General features: G+C 42.7%; 1 protein-coding gene across 1 annotated transcript in view; it reads right to left on the minus strand.

Annotated features, from left to right (window-relative positions):
- The window catches only part of LOC129337110 (broad substrate specificity ATP-binding cassette transporter ABCG2-like), a 36427-nt gene that overhangs the window by 1903 nt on the left and 17923 nt on the right, over nt 1-16601 (minus strand). Inside the window, exons 8-15 of the mRNA XM_054990618.1 lie at nt 15505-15606; nt 13348-13592; nt 11257-11339; nt 9220-9309; nt 8025-8149; nt 7282-7436; nt 2614-2703; nt 280-380 (exon numbers count right to left, since the gene is read on the minus strand). Of these exons, the coding sequence (XP_054846593.1) occupies nt 280-380; nt 2614-2703; nt 7282-7436; nt 8025-8149; nt 9220-9309; nt 11257-11339; nt 13348-13592; nt 15505-15606 (991 nt within the window). The remainder of the gene's footprint in view (nt 1-279; nt 381-2613; nt 2704-7281; nt 7437-8024; nt 8150-9219; nt 9310-11256; nt 11340-13347; nt 13593-15504; nt 15607-16601) is intronic.

The raw sequence follows: 16601 nt of genomic DNA on the forward strand, positions 1-16601 counted from the left end.
GACTGGGGAAGGCAATGGCAAACCACCCCATAAAAAGTCTGCCAAGAAAATGTCGTGATGTGACATCCCCCCATGGGTCAGTAATGACTCGGTGCTTGCACTGGGGACTACCTTTACCTTTATGGTAAGTCATAACAATGACATGGGCTTATTCCTTTCCTTCTGGTGTTCTTTTGGAGACTTAAGCAATACATGAAAGAGGCTGATCGTCATGTGAGGACTGCATATGGCTTCAGCCTATTGGATTAAGTTTGGTTAGAAGAAAGAGCTAATACTTACGGTTGTAATCTGCTAATCTCCACGCAATTAGGATCACTAATATTAACATTTGTGGTAAGATTGCAGAACTGTAGACCAGTAAATTCGTTAACCTGCAGGGCCTAAGATGATAAGGGGCAAAACAATATTAAGACTTCTAAACAACACATTTTGGTTTAGTTGTTACACTGCCATTCTGCAAAATAAAAAGAATACCACATTTTCTCTCCTTATAAATTGTGTAGGGTCAAGAATGAGAAAAATAAGCCAGAAAGTTTCTAATTCAGATTTCATTTTGGCTGTGAGCTCACTGGATGGCTTTAGACTGTCCATTATGGTTATCCCACAGCAATACGAGGAAAGTAACATAGTCCTGCCTCTAGATTATAAAGAGGGTGGAGATAATACCTATGGAGGGACTTTGAGTGATTTAGAAAAGTACCATATAAATCATTTTCCTGCATCTGATGCTAAAGTGGGTGGTTCATGATAATTACAATTATCATGCGAATTACAAGAACAGCAGAAAAGGTAGAGGTTTCTATGTACTTGGGGGATCTCCTCAGATATGCAGAGAAATATGACATTGTAAGGTAACCAAAAAACACACTTCAGAAACCCAGCCTGACGAACCAATCATGCTCAGAAAGCAGAGTGTTGTGAGTCAGTTAATTTAAAAAAAAAAACCAGCAAGATAATTGGCTGTTGAAGTTTCAGAAAGCTTTTAATATCCTGGAAGGAGAGATTTGCACTGGAGGGAGAATCGATCATTTTTATTTCCCTCTCCCATGATTCTTCATAGACTTCCATATTGTGATGATTTTTTTAAAAAACCCAGAGAATAAATCTATACCAAAAAACTGAGCTTCCCCCAGTGTGGATTTCCAAACCATCCCTCTGTGGTGCAAACTCAGCTTAATTACTAATGCTCAAGCACCTATAGTGAAAATTGACTCCAAAAGTTTGGATTTCTATATCCTAGGTGGGTTGGGGGCTCTGTAAGTTTGCAGAATGATATCAGTTTGGAAGTGAAGAAGAAACACAAAATGGCTTGAGGTGGACTGAGCATGCTCATTGCGCGTGTAATGTTGACAACTGTGGGGAATCAAATAAAGGGGGGAAATACGGAAGACAGCTTTCACAACAGTACAGAATGCTGGAGGAGGAAGAACATTCCTTGATTTCTTATTTCACATAAACACAGGCTCCCAAACTGTTGTAGTAGTAAAACTAGCTCAGGCATCTTGTATGTGTTTTGCTGGAAAATTGTTACTACTGGATAACCTGTAGTTTTATTGTTGTTGTTAGTTGGAGAAGGGCTTGTAATTGCCCCCATTAAATTACTCTACAGACTGACATGCCAGTTATCAAAACTATGATGCAGTCCATTTTTCAATGAAATCCATTTTTAAGATGGCTGTCAAGCCTGGCATTATAAATACATCAAGAATATGATGAATGTGCAAGAACCACATAAAAACTATATACAAAGTAGTTGCAATGAAGTTCACTAATTAGATTATGGGCCCAATCCCACTAGTTTTCATGATTAAAGCCAGGGCTTTTTTTTCAGCGGGAACACAGTGGAACGGAGTTCTGGCACCTCTTAAAAATGGTCACATGGCCGGTGGCCCCGCCCTCTGATCTTCAGACAGAGGGGAGTTTAGATTGCCCTCCGTGCAGCCGAGCGGCGTGGAGGGCAATCTAAACTCCCCTCTGTCTTGAGATCAGAGGGCAGGGCCACCAACCATGTGACCATTTTCGCCGAGGGCAATTTAAACTTTAAAAAACTCCCCCTTTGTTCCAGCTGATCCCAAGTGATGTCATTGTGTGGTCTTGAGTTCCACCACTGAGTTCCACCACTTCTTTTCCCAGAAAAAAAAGCCCTGATTAAAGCTGTAATCTTTGCATATTTACTTGGGGGGTGCAGGCCAAGTTCCACTGGGGCTTACTTCCCAAGTATGGCATCAGGCAGGCCATCCTACCAAAACTAATAGACCAACAGTGCCATTCAAACACACATTTTGACTTTAGTGGGCTTAGAAGGCTGTAAAACTCTGTTTATGATGGCATTGCAAGTTAGTAATGACTAACCTAATCCCCTTGCTTTCACTGACATTTACAGTGAAATTCTGATGCTTAGAATTTCACTGTTAGTCGCAGCTGGGTTGAACCAATGGACATGTTATTCCCCGTGTCATTGTTATCCATAAGAAATCTTCAGCTAGAATCTTAAGGTGATGGAGCTGATTTGACTAATGATTTGATTTGGCATCCAGCAAATATTCTGATGCAAAGGGAGATGTTTCCTCTTGGAAAGGACACATATATAACACAAGAGACCATAGCACTTACTGTCATTCCATAGCGAGGAATGCTGAAGTACTGGAGCCAGGAAAGCCAAGGCAGAATACTGGTGAGATTGACCAACAAACCAGAGAAAATCTGCAAGCCACAAAACCATAATTAAACTCTAAATACAATTCTCCAACATAGTTCTGTTGTTTATTTTGCAATGATCCCAGAGCTTCAACGAGCACCAGCAGCATATTTTAAAACTTGTGTGGGTTCTCCTCTAAACTTCTCTCCCCTAATCTGTAATAGTGTACTGCATTTAGAAAGCCAAAAGCCCTTTCTAACCAAGATAGAAAACAAAGGTGGTTTTATTTTATTTATTTTTTTTTTCTACAAAACACTACACAAGACTATCACAAGGAAAGGGGAGAGGGAAGGGACAAAGGGGGTGGGAAAAGAAAAGGGGGGGAATGAACTACAAACACTAAACACTACACTTCAATGTTTCCCTTCATACTGTCATAATACAAAAATAGCTCCATAGAATAATGATGGAGTGGTTAATCATACAGAGAATAAACATTTCAAATTCTGATTAAACTTTCCTCCCCCTTCTAGGTCCCGGACGCAATTCTCTCTGTGCAACTGCTGTTGCGATGCTCTCCTCCTCCCCCCCCCCCTCCGGCTCCTCCTTTTCTTCGTTCTTGGTGCAGCAGAGTTCTGGGTTTTTATTCTCAAAATCCTTTAGTTGATCTTCTGATAATATCTTATAGGCCTGATCTTTATATCTGAACCATATTCCTTCCGGGAATAACCATTTGTACTTTATTCCATGGTCCCTCAGAAGTGCTGCAAACTTTTTATATTTAAAACGCCGTTTCCGGACTAGAAATGGAACGTCCTTCAAAATCTTGACTTTCAAACCCATAAAGTCCAAATCCGCATTGTATGAGTTATATAGGATGGTGTCCCGAATCTTTTTAGATGAAAAGTCAATAATGATCTCACGAGGCAACTGTCGCTTTGTTGCATATTTTGAAGAAGCCCGACGGACCTCCAAAATGGCGCTTTTGACCTCTTCTTTAGTCGTCCTCGCGGGTGTCGCCAGTAGTTCCGAGACCAAATCCCACAGATCCTCATTTTCCTCCTCTTTAACGTTTTGGAGACGCAAAGTTGTCTGCGTTCGTTCCACCTGTAGCCCGATCAGCTGGTTCTCCACCAACTTCAGCTCCTTTTTTGTAGCCTTCACAAGTGACGCACTTTCCAGAGCAGACTTTTCTGCCCCCCCCCCGCTGCTGCCTTAATGGTTTTCACCTCGCTTTCAATTAAGCCCACCCTTTGATCAGTTTCGTTCAGCTTGTCAACAAAGGGTTTTATAGCTTCCACCACCGCCCTGCGTACCAACTCTTCGAGCGACTCCCCCTTCTGCAAGGTAGCCGAGATTGACTTACCGAGAGCGGGACTTTGCTTCTTTGCTGCCATTTTGGGGGGGGGGCGCCAACAAAATTCTGGAACTCAACGAAGGGGAAGAGCGAGTCCTCTTCAGATCAACCTCTCCTTCACAAATGCTTGTAGAACAGAAGGGATTCGCTTGTTTACAGGCTTCCGCCTGTTTCTTTTACTTGCCGTTTCTCGTTGCCCGGCGGCACTCGAGGCGCCGCGCACATCTGCCGGCCTTCATAGGGACAAACGGGCAATTCCCCCCCCCCCGCATTGATTTCGGGGAGTTCTTCCCGCCGCGTCCCGGACCCTGGCTCCCTCCCTGGGAGTCCTGGGGGCTAATCCTTGCGGATCAGCCGCCCGGTCAGGGTGCCCGGTCGTTTCCTCCGGACCAGCCGAGAGGAGCGTCCGGCATGGCTGAGAAAACGAAACCGAATCCACAAAGGTGGTTTTAAATGGGTTTAAACAGTGGTTTTAAAGGTGGTACCATATCCATAACTTCCAAAAATTTATGATCTTTGAAGAGCATCAGAAACCCATTCCAATGTTGCCGCTTGGACCAATCTAGGGGCGCTTGAGCAACATAGTCCCCTGATTTCTGAACTTTTTCTTGTGCCTATAGTTTACACCTCACTTTTCCCCCGCTTTTTTTTCTGATTCTTTTGGGAACACTTTTACCCCTATATTTTTTTGAAACCGATTCTGAGTCACCTTTGGTCTTTGTGCGTAGCGTTTCCTTCGGTTTTGGTTGTTCCAACTACTCCCACCCACTTCCCACCCACTTGTTGATGACACAACTTTTTTCATCAAACCACACCTTATTGCTTCCTCCTGCCCTACTCTTTCTCCACCTTGGAAAATGTGTGGTTTCATTTTCTATCTTAAAAAAAAATCTAACAGAAATATATTTCTGTATCAATATATTGCTATAAAAGGTTGGCCCCGCAAGCATGTTTATTGTACTTATATAATATATTTGCAAAATAAAAAGGGGGTTTGGTGCTGTGACATCCCTGATGATGACAGTATCCTTGCTTGAAATCAATTATTTAAGGCACATCTAGAAGAAAAGTAACTAATTTCACCACTGGAAAAATGCAGAAAGAGGACAGATATGAGGAAGACTCATGCTCAAAATGATTCTGATTCTTATGGATCAACTGCTAAGAAAATCAGGAATAAATCAAGAGTGCTGAAAATTCCTGATTCTCAAGACGAACCCCTCCCCACCCCCACCCCACCCCACCCCACCCACCCCTCTCTCTCTCTCTCTCTCTCACACACACACACACGCACGCACTCTCACACACACACACACACACACACACACCACCTGAGTGCATTCTGCAAATCTGGGTGGGGGAGGCATTCAGAACTTTTGGAGGCATATGGGAAGGTTGGCTGGTAAGCAGCCCATTCTCCCTACTTGCAATGGATTCTGACAATCAGCAGTGGAGAGCCGTTTTATGCAGCTCAGCCCACCCTAAGCATAAAATCCCAGCCCCTTAAAACCACAGCAGAGTGCAAACAAGTATCAAGTCTAAGACTGAGGACTTGGCTGGTGGCCCTGGGGCACAAGGGCCTCATTGAATATATGCCCATTGTAGTCATATATCACAAAAATATACAAGTTGCCTTTGTCTGGAGTGTTGCTTTCATGTCCTAATGCTTTACTTGTGGCTTGGGGGTGGGGAATTTGATGATAATGTTGTGTATTGGGGGGGCAATGGATTAAAGGTTAAGAACCACTGAGCCCAGCCGTATAGGAAAAACTTATATTCGTACTTAAGTATTTGCTACCTCCTGCCAATCTTGACCACAAATGTAAAATATGACGTTCTTAGTACAGTACAGAATAGCCCTGTTCCAGATTGGTTACTGCTGTCCCACCTTTTGATTAGACTAAGCAGGGACATGTTTGGTGGACAACAGTGGCACTTTTGAAATTCTCATCATGCCTGTTAGCTGTGGCCTGGGCTGCATCAGGGAGACCAACCAAGGGTGCTCTTAGTGATTATGAGACAAAAGTCCAGGATGGGCCCCAGAATCGCTATCACCTCTACCACACACCACGCACCCCAGCAGGGCCAAGCAAGAGGTGGTCCTCACCCTTGGAATGTGGATGGGAGCTGCTGCCACCAGAAGCCAGCTATCCGAGCCCCAGAAGTGGCAAGCATAAGGGGCAGCTGCAGCCTGCTACTCCTCTCCAATGTTGGAGGGGGTCTCCCAGTGGCCAAACTAGACATGATAGCATCCTCATGTCTACCACCAGGATGCTGCTGCCATTATAATGTCTAAAATAGGCAATTTCCTTTTAAATTGTTCATTTTAGGCTTTAAAATGGCATCAGCGTCCCCATGGTGGACATGAGGATGTTGTCACATCTAGTTTGGCCCCAAGACCGCTCCAGAGTCCAAGTGTGTCTTGTCCCCTCCCTCATGTTTCTTAGAGTAGAAATACATGTTGTGAATTAGCGGGGGACGCTCAAGTGCAGGATTTTAGGTGTGGTCCTCAATTCACGTGCAGGCTGCCTCTTGCTCAGCACATGTGAATGGCACTTTCATGAGAGGTCCCTTTGTGTGATTGCATTTGTAAGTGAGTACGAACTGAATCAGGAGCGCAGAGCTCCAATTCAGCTCTGTTTCGCAGTGAGAACTCAGTAGGTCAAATACTTTAGGCTCCTCTGATTTGCCAATTTGCATTTCTTTAAGGTGTGAAAATCTGCATTTCAATGAATGAATGGGGGGAAATGGAAATTTGGCAGTTGTAAACAGTCTGAGATACTTTTAGCAGTTGAAGAGGAACTGATATCGAACTTGTGAATGTACTCACATAGAGCCAATTGAAATGTGACTGTGAGCAAGTGCATGGAAAGCTGGAGGGGGAACATGTGAAATGAGATTCACTTGAGCATCCCTAGGTACTTTGTAACATGTATTTCCACCTTTAGTTCCAGTGCTGTTGCCCATATCTTGGCAAAGAAGAAGTATAACTGCTATACAGGGCTTCCTGTTCAAACAGCAGAGAGCAGTGAGTGAATCCAACATAGTGGCATTTTTTTCAAAGCCTTTCTTGTAATTCACAACTGTATTCCTGCACACAGTCTTGAAATCGCTGCCACACGTCACTGGGAGAGACATTATGCCCAAGGTATTGTTTCTGTTGGCACAAAAACTGCAAGGGTGGCTCTTCCTTCAGCTAGCTGCATGGCCAGATGCCCATATGGTTCAGCTTCTCAGTCATAACTCATGAAGCAGTCGTAAGTCACTATCAAGTAAGGATACTCACAATCATAAAGACAAATGCGATGGTCATGAGTAGGTTAGCCACAGCGACCACACTCTGTCCTGTGGCAATAGCCAATGCCATAGATGTAGCCGTATAAGACATCATCATTAGGGTGAACATCATAATGAAGAACGCCTCTGCAGTAGGCTTCAAACCTAGAAGGACAAGACAAGAAGGGAATGTTTGTATCCTCTGTTCGATATTCATTGTTATGTCATTCAAAACATATTGCATATGTAATTGGCATAATAATGCATTCCTCAGTAGCCACCTTGTGAGGTAGTTCCCTATTACTTCTGTTTCAGAAGAAAATAGCCCAGCTTGAGTTCAGTCCTGCTCAGTCATTTCATGGCCTTGTGATTCGTTTCACCCAAGGCAAGACTGGGGGCAAGGCCTTGCTCACCAACACCCCTTTGCCTGCTCTTATCACCGCAGGAGAAATGCTAACAAACTCAACCAGAAGGTTCTACATCCCAATAAGCACAGAATTCCCCGATTCACTCAGAGCCAAGCTACAAGTGATGCCTGACACAGGTTGGACACTTGTCAGCTTCCCTCATGTTTGGATGGGAAATGTAGGCATCCTGGGCTTGCAGCTGTAATGGAGAGCCAAGCTGTAAAACCAGGACGCCTACATTTCCCATCAAAACTTGAGGTAGCAAATGATACCAAGCCCATTTAACAAAGTTATCTTCAGTTCAGACTCAATCTTCTACCCTCAGCTGTGTCTACTGTATACTTGCCTAACATGAAGTAAATTATGCCCGTGAAAATGATGCTTGGTAAAGTCCTCATGGGTATTAAGTCAGCCATGAGCTTTGAGAAGAAATATGCAGATGTCCTGTAGTAACCACTGATGTATTCATGTCTATAAGACAACAACGTAACAAGATTAATCAGTTCTAACTGAGCAAATCATTTTGTGTGCATGAACCATTTCAGTAAGTTGTGGGGAATTTATCAGATCAGATGACATTACTGAAACCAGAATAAATGCATTTGCCTAAAGAGTATACATCCATTCTGTCTTTCATGAACTTGTTATGTCATAGGTCTGACCCAGGAAATGGGTTATCTCCTATTCTAGATGGGGTTGCACAGAGCAGGTTTGTAGTTTTGGGGTGGTCCTGCACCCAGGCCTCTTGTTGGATAACCAGCAGTTGCCAGGGGTGCCTTTTACCAGCTTTGGCAGCCCTTCCTGGGTAGGAAAGATCTTGCCACTATAATGTATGCCCTGGTAATAGATAGAGATGGGCACAAACTGGAAAAAACCCAAACCGTGCAGTTTGTGGTTCATCGCATTTCATGAACCACAAACTTTCACGAACCTGCCCCGGTTCACAAACCAGTTCGTTTGGTTCGTGAAAACATCACATCCAGCTCAGCAAATTGTCACTTCTGGGTCCGCAGAAGGTCACTTCTGGGCTAGCAGAAGGCCACTTCCGGGTCAGCAGAAGGTCTGCAGGAAGTCCATCCCCTGTTGCCTAGTAAACTGATTGATCAGCGCCAGGCTGTCTGCAGTGACAAACCAAAAATGAACAAAACGAACCAGCCTAAAGTTCGTGGTGGTTTGTCAGAAATGTGCTCTGACCAGCCCGGTTTGTCATGAACTTTGGTTCGTATTTTGGTTTGTGCCCATCTCTAGTAATAGATTACTGCAATGTGCTCTATGCAGGGCTACTCTTGAAGACTGTCTGAAGTCTTCAGTTGGTACAGAGTGCTGCACCCAGAATGCTTACTAGAGTGGGTCATAGGGACCATATCACTGGCTCCCAATTTGCTTCCAAGCCAAATTCAAGGTGCTGGTATTGACTTTTAAAGCCCTATATGGCTTGAGACCAGCACATCTTAAGGACCGCCTTCTCACATATGAACCTACCCATGCACACCAGTCATCTTCAGAGGTCCTGTTTCCGAAACAAACAATGTTCAACTTACATAAATATCTTTTTCTCCACCACAAAGAGTTCAATGGCAGAGATGCTGCTGAAACACTGATTGGTGGTCATAAAGAACATGGCACCGATTCTACAGAGCAAAAATAAAACAAAGATAGCTGTCATGTAAATCAGAGGCTAAATCAAACTATCAAGGAAATTTAGTATTGGTTGCCAACAACCATTTTGCTCTTTAAAACCTACTTCTTTATTTAACAATCGGAGCAATCCTGCCCTTCCATCACCTGTTCTTATTTTGCCACCTGCCCCCACTCCAGTTCACATTCCACTCTGGCTTCCCGGTGCAACGATTGCATTGCATATCAGCTACATAAGGGCACTCGTAATGCTCAAGCAGACATAGAGCTGGAGACCAACTTGCAAGCTTGTTGTTTCAAATGGTCCTCTGCATAGCTCAAGACTCTAGCAGCCATCCAGCTATTTTTCTGAATACTGATTTCATGTGACAAGCAGCTTAAACCTTGGACAATCTCTATGAAGTGGAGCAAGTGATGCCCCTTCTACCAAGTTACAGGCACAAAAGCTTCACCCAATGGAAGTCCTGTTAGTGGAAGGGAGTCTTTGCATCCACTTTAGTGGAAGGCAGGGCTTTTTGGGGGGAAAAGAGGTGGTGGAACTCAGTGGGTTGCCCTCGGAGAAAATGGTCACATGGCTGTTGGTCCCGCCCCCTGATCTCCAGACAGAGGGGAGGTTAGATCTATCTAAACAATCTAAACTCCCCTCTGTCTGGAGATCAGGGGGCGGGGCCACCAGCCATGTGACCATTTTCAAGAGGTTCCAGAACTCCGTTCCACCGCATTCCCCCTGAAAAAAAGCCCTGGTAGAAGGGAATAACTGAATCCAACTCTGTCCTTCAGCCACACCACATGGCAAGCTGCAGCTGCATAGACTCTTGCTACCCTACTCATGCTGGAAAGAATGAACCATCTGATTTTAACTGGTGTATGAATTTTAATTCTACTTGGGAATGCATAAATCCTGCTGAGTATTTCTGAGCTATATGCAAAGATAAAGAACACTCACAATAACAGCACCATTGGGCTGAAATCCACAGACAAATTAAGCCACTTTTGTTGCACTGATATCAGCTAGATGAACAGGATGTAACTGACCTGCAGATCTGAACTCTGGATGCCCATGTGGGATCCTGGACTGTTTCAGCACTTGAAAAGCTGCGGGGTGGGGGGACTCCATATCACAGGGCCAATCAGGATCATGCCCACGTGGCATTTTAAAATCACTTTAAAACGGCAACAGCAAACCTGTGGTGGCCCAAATTCACCGTCACATTTAGTTTGGCTCCGTTCTCACAGAGGAAGGGCAGGATTGCCAGAGGCAGGGTCTATCTTGCCACTCTTATCACACTCTTGAAACAATTTTCCCTATTCCTTCTCCCTCATACATGCACCCTTAATGTAGCAATTTATCTGCCAGCTAGTCATACTAGGAGAGTCTGGATATACACACAGAAATATATATATATTCCTTGTAGAGAAGCTGTGAATTGCCTGCCCTGGAGGAGGGCCAACTTTTGATTTAAAAAATGCCAGTCCCTAGTAAGGATTAGGTGGTGAAGCCAAGATGGAACCTGCAAGGTTAAGCAGAGGCTGGACAAAGATCTGGCACGTTGGGGAAAGAGCCAGAACTCATTCAGACAAGACTGGCCAGAATCTGAAGCGTACTCGCTTTTCAGGGTATACTTTTTAAAATTAAGATACTAACTAGATTCCTACTAAACAGTCAAAGAGAAGTGCAAGATTCAAGCAAAAAACTAGCCAAATACTGTCCTTTAATGTGGTTAAGATATGATGATGTAGCCACCTTCCTGAAGCTAAACAAGTCTGATCAATGGCAAGATGTGGGAACTCCTGGTTGGGAACCCTCTCTAGTGCACTCTGCATTCCATAACCGAAAGCAAGCAGGATATAAATGTAAGGTATTCATCAATGTCATTTTAAAGCTTCCACAAGAAAAAGAAACAGCAGTCATGTTATAACATGGCCTCCAGCTGACCAACCTGTTCTGCAAGCCACTAGCATCATTTTTCACCCCGAAGAATATGGCACCTACGACCAATCCCAGAAAAATTGTAACACACAGCTGAAACACAAACAACACAATTTACTATCTAGTGACATAGTTTTACAGCAAAACAGTGCAAAAGTAATCAATTCTCAACTATGGACAAATAAAATCTAAAAATAACAATTTCAGTGTGGACCAGAAGACAGGTTAATGAGGAAATTAACCTGACTACCATCAACACCCACTAACCACACACAGGCCTTCTGCTATGATCTCCCCTTGCTTCCTCCCTAAAATGTCAGTTTCCCAAAGAAAAGAACCAGTCCCAGCTTTCCATAGCCTCACTGCAATATTTGCCTCCAGGAGACCTTCAGGTATATAGGCTCTGCCCATTGTGAAATAGCGGCCCCCATCGTAAGAGGATTGCTTGGCATGAAACCTCCTGACATTTTATAATTGGCCTCCCTTGGAAACCATTTTATGATTGGTCCCACTTAACTTGGCAGCCATTTTGTGGTGGCACCTGCTACCTTTTCTCAAAATTCCAAAAATGTCCACAGGTTTAACACGACTGAGGACTCCTGTTGTAGACAGTTATTTTTAATAGTTCAGCGGCAGAAAAGTGGTGTATTAGTGAATCAAACAAAATAAGGCAGCCGGAATATCCGTTGGTTTCCTAATATAGTTAAGAGTGGCTGAGACTGCATGTTAAGAATTCGGTTGAAATTATTAAAATTGCAGCCAAGATGATGGTGTCAGACAGCCGAGTCCTTTTTTCTGTTGTTCAAAGGAGGACAAAGCCTTGAACATTAACATTAAAGAGCACTTCACACATGGTACCACAATGCTAAGAACCTGCCGAAAGACCAAATGTCAGGGATAATCCAGCCACTAAGCCAATTGCAGTGGGAAACAAGGATCATATCAAGACCGATTGAGAAGATTAGCACAGAAGGGGAAATGAACTGTGGGCCACTTACAGTCCGCATTTCAAATCTGTTCCTAATGACGTTAGGGAGATCAAAAAGATTGAGAGAAAGAAATAAGTCAAGGCCCTTAACCCTGAAAGATTACAAAGCTCTGAAAGGCCATAATTCTTGTCACAAGGTCAAGCTTTTACAAAGCAATTATTAGGGATCTCCATAATATCAACATACAGAGAGAATCCCAGTCTGTACATGTCAGCATTCTGAAGAGATTTTTCTGTAGAGAAGAAAGATTTAACAAGATGGCAGGTCTATCTAATAATGTTCTATAGGATTCATTTCTCTCTTTTCCACAATTATTTTATTAATAATAACATAATAATAATAACATTCGATTTATATACCGCCCTTCAGGACAACTTAATGCCCACTCAGAGTGGTTTACAAAGTATGTCATTATTGTCCCCACAACAAAACTCCTTGTGAGGTGGGTGGGGCTGAGAGAGCTCCAGAGAGCCATGACTAGGCCAAGGTCACCCAGCTGGCTTCAAGCGGAGGAGTGGGGAATCAAACCCGGCTCTCCAGATTAGAGTCCCGTGCTCTTAACCACTATACCAGACTGGCTCTATACCAAACCACTATACCAAACAGTAGAAACAAGAGAATGGTATTAGTAAATTAGAGCATTCATATAAATATTGGATCAAAACAGACAGGTATTATTTTTGAGGGCCTAATGACAGATTCAGTCCGGGGCCCCAGGCTTCTGAACATTTTAAAGCAGACGGGGGGCATCTTAACTCTTCCCTTGCCCACCACTTTCCCTTGCATTCTTCTCTTCCCAGTTGAATGTCTGTCAGGGCTTGGAGGAAAACAGCTAGGAAAAGAGAATGTGAGAGGAAAGCGATATAACAGGAAGGGTTAAGCCCGTGGTTCTCAAACTGTAGAGTCAGAGTAAAAAATGTATCATGGTGTTCTCTCAGGTAAGTTGCAAGGTTTGAAAGCAGGAAAAGAAATAGGATGAGTAGGGAGAAGAAGCTGTGGGAAACTTGAGGGCAAATTTGGATCTGCCTCTGCATAATGTGAAAAATTTGCCATGAAATACAACTTGTTTTTCAGTAATGCTCAGACACAGACATGATTTAAGTCAGGGTTACCTGTGCTATGGAGGCTTGGGGGTTGCCAATCAGGTTTTTGAAGGTCCGTTTGGAGACCCATTTGAACTGGTGAAAGAAGGATGTGGAATATGTGATTTCTCTGAAAGCAGCAGTTGTGTGTTGGCTTCCCAATGACAGCTTCTCTAATTCTTCTTTGGTTTCTTGGTAGTAAGAAGAACTCGAATACTCCTCTGCTAGTCTTTCTGCCAACGTCCTGTCACGGCTGATATATTCACTGATGCTATCTTGAAAACAAAGACAGGAGAATATTGGTTACATGTAGTGAATAATGTGTCAAACTAGGATCTGGAAGACCTGGGTTCAAATCTCCATTCTGTCTTGGAAGCTCAATGGATGACATTGGGCCAGTCACTCCCTCTCAGCCTAACTTGCCTCACAGGACTGTTGTGAGGATAATGGTGGAGGCCAGAACAATGTTTGGGTCTCCACTGAGGAGAAAAACAGGGTATAAATATCTAAATAAAATGTGTGATAAGATCACCTGGACAAAAGCATCTTAAGCTTGCAATTCTATAGGAGCTCATTCAAGCGCTTTGCTTTGACTAAAATTAATAGTGACTAAAATAGTATAGTCTATTAAATATTAAATGGGAAGACTAAATATTTTTATTTAAAACTTAAAAATTAAGGGCCAATTTAGAGCTGATACTTGTAGAAAGCTATCAGCAGAGTTGTTTTGTAAGCCATGATTCTGGGGAAAGTACAGTATGCAGTGCTGGGCACAGAGTTTAGATTCTTGCCATTCTCTGTTTTATTTTTGAAAATTTTGAGACCTCATGACTGGAAAGATATGCTTTAGAAACAAAAAAAATCTACACCAGATCACAGAAGAAAAATATCCAATGAATCTGATTCATTCTTTATGAAGTTGCCCAAGGTGTTTCTGCTCTTTTGTTCCATAGGGCTCCAAAACAAAAGACACGTATTAAAATGGAATATGATTTCTATTATCATTATACAGTCAAAGTACGTCAAACCATCACTTCTATGTTAACATTTGTTTAGCTTTATTGAACACACCTGTTATCAGTAACTGTCATTAAAACAAATTAAAGTTTTTATCCAGGTTTGGCTAACAAAATCCTTTCAACATGTGAGATCTAATCTCAGTGGCAATTTTTTTAAAAAAAAAAACCACTCTTAGTAATATGTACATTTATCCCAGCAAGAAACAGGGAAAAGAGCTGTTCCACTGAATGGCTTGGTAGTATAACCAAGAGTGTAGCAATTACTACATCTCTTACTCCTTTATAGCAATTACAAAATAATGATGTTATCTAGCTTTACTTTACATCATATGTTGCTTATGTTGAATAAGTCTTGTATGGCACTTTTTGAAGCTTTTCCTCCTTTTTTCCGTGCAATTATATTCTTGAAGTCTCAGGAGTCAGAAAGCTATTTGCATAATTTTTAAATGTTTGTGCCCAGCCTTCAGCGCTTGATGGATGTATTTATTTACTTCATTTATAGGGCACCTTTCTCCTCAATGGGAACCCAAATCGGCTCACGTTATTCTCCTCGCCCCCATTTTATCCTCACAACAACCCTGTGAGGTAGGTTAGACTGAGAGTTGGAATAAGTTATGCACATGGGTTCTGTTTGCATAATTTGTGAATTGTAGAATTCAGCTTTTTTATGACATATAATCTAAATTATGCTTGCACATAATTTATCTTTTGTTTTTATCTTTTGTTTAAATTATGGGTGCTTCAGCTCCAACATGTCACTCAACACTAAGGAAAACCCTTAAGTGGGCTGTATAGTGGATACACAACTGTGGTTACACAACTGTAGGGTGAAATTTCTGGTGTACTTGCCTGTGTTCTATACAATTTAATGGTTTCTGTTAACCCGATATCTCCAGAAGTGATTTCTCTATGAGAGAGCTGTCCAACATGAAAGTCTTCTCTCCATATTATACACTAAAAGCAAACAGCTTAGAGTGACCTGGATTTAAGTCCCCACTCAGCTACGAAGCTCACTAAATGACCTTGGACTAGTTGCTTTCTCTGAGCTTAAACTACCTCACAGGGTTGCTGTGGAGAAGAAAGCAGCGGGGTAGGGGGGGGGAAACCACGTACACTGTGCCAAGCTCATAAGAGGAAAGAAAAAAAATGCAAGATACGTTTTGTGTACCTATATCATTTTCAGCCTTGTTTGATGCCACTGCTGTCGAGTCTCCATTAATGACATCCAGAAAGAAATCAGCAGGGTTGTTGTACGGTTCACACTCATAGCCTACAAAGAGAAAGCTCTCCCAGGTTATCCAAAAGCAGAGGAAAATTGTTCCCAGTCTCTTAGAGTAATGCTTCTTAAAAATCTACTTATTAAAAAAGCGGGCTTCAGTTAACCATGGCTTTTGTTTTTGCAGATGAAGTGCATGAATTCTCTCATATTTAATGACATCACCACAATTGCAAAATTAGTACACTGATGGCATGATCCTGGCACTCCTAGGCTGCATCTGCAGGCCAAAGATGGCATAGGCCCAGATGTGTGCCAAGTTAGAACAGCAAGGGCACATGGAGAATCATTCTTGGTGAAGGCTCCTCAGCTGTGGCACTTCCTTCTCTTGGAGTCTTGCCAGAACAAGAGTCTAGGCATCTTTTGGAAGACATGCAAAAGCCAGCTCAGATTGTCAAGGATAAATTATGTGATACAGTTATCCTCAGAAAGTATCACTTAACAGAAGTAGTCAAGAAGGGCCTCTTCTGGATCAGATCAACAGTGCTTCTAGTCTGCCATCATATTTCCAGTAGCAGGTGGCCAGATGGCTATGGAAAGCCCACAAGCAAGGCATGAGGTTGGCGAAGGTGTGGACTAAAGGTCAAAGAAATCAACTATCATACCTATTACATTTGGGAGAACTAAAACATAACCTCTACCCCCATGTCCGCAATTTGAGGTAGTACAGATACAGAAACCCATTTTTTTCCTGATTATTTGAACCGGATCAAAAATCTTTGTCTAGGCTCAGTTTGACAGCTACAGAATATTGGAGCAGTGTTTTAACTGCATTATTGAATTCATTTTAGTTGGCTTATATTTATATGTTTTAATATCAACCACAGTCTACTAGCCCTTTGTGGCTGCGCTCCTACATTCCTACCAATAATTTCATTGGAGCTGATGCAGAAGAAATTCCTTGCGGTCTTTACCTGTTGCTGCCAGCCCTGAGTCTTGGGGATGGAGTGGGAAAGTGTCACATATACCTCTTCTGAGGAAGCACAGGC

This window comes from Eublepharis macularius, chromosome 10, assembly GCF_028583425.1.
Source record: "Eublepharis macularius isolate TG4126 chromosome 10, MPM_Emac_v1.0, whole genome shotgun sequence".
NCBI classification, from domain to species: Eukaryota; Metazoa; Chordata; class Lepidosauria; order Squamata; family Eublepharidae; genus Eublepharis; species Eublepharis macularius.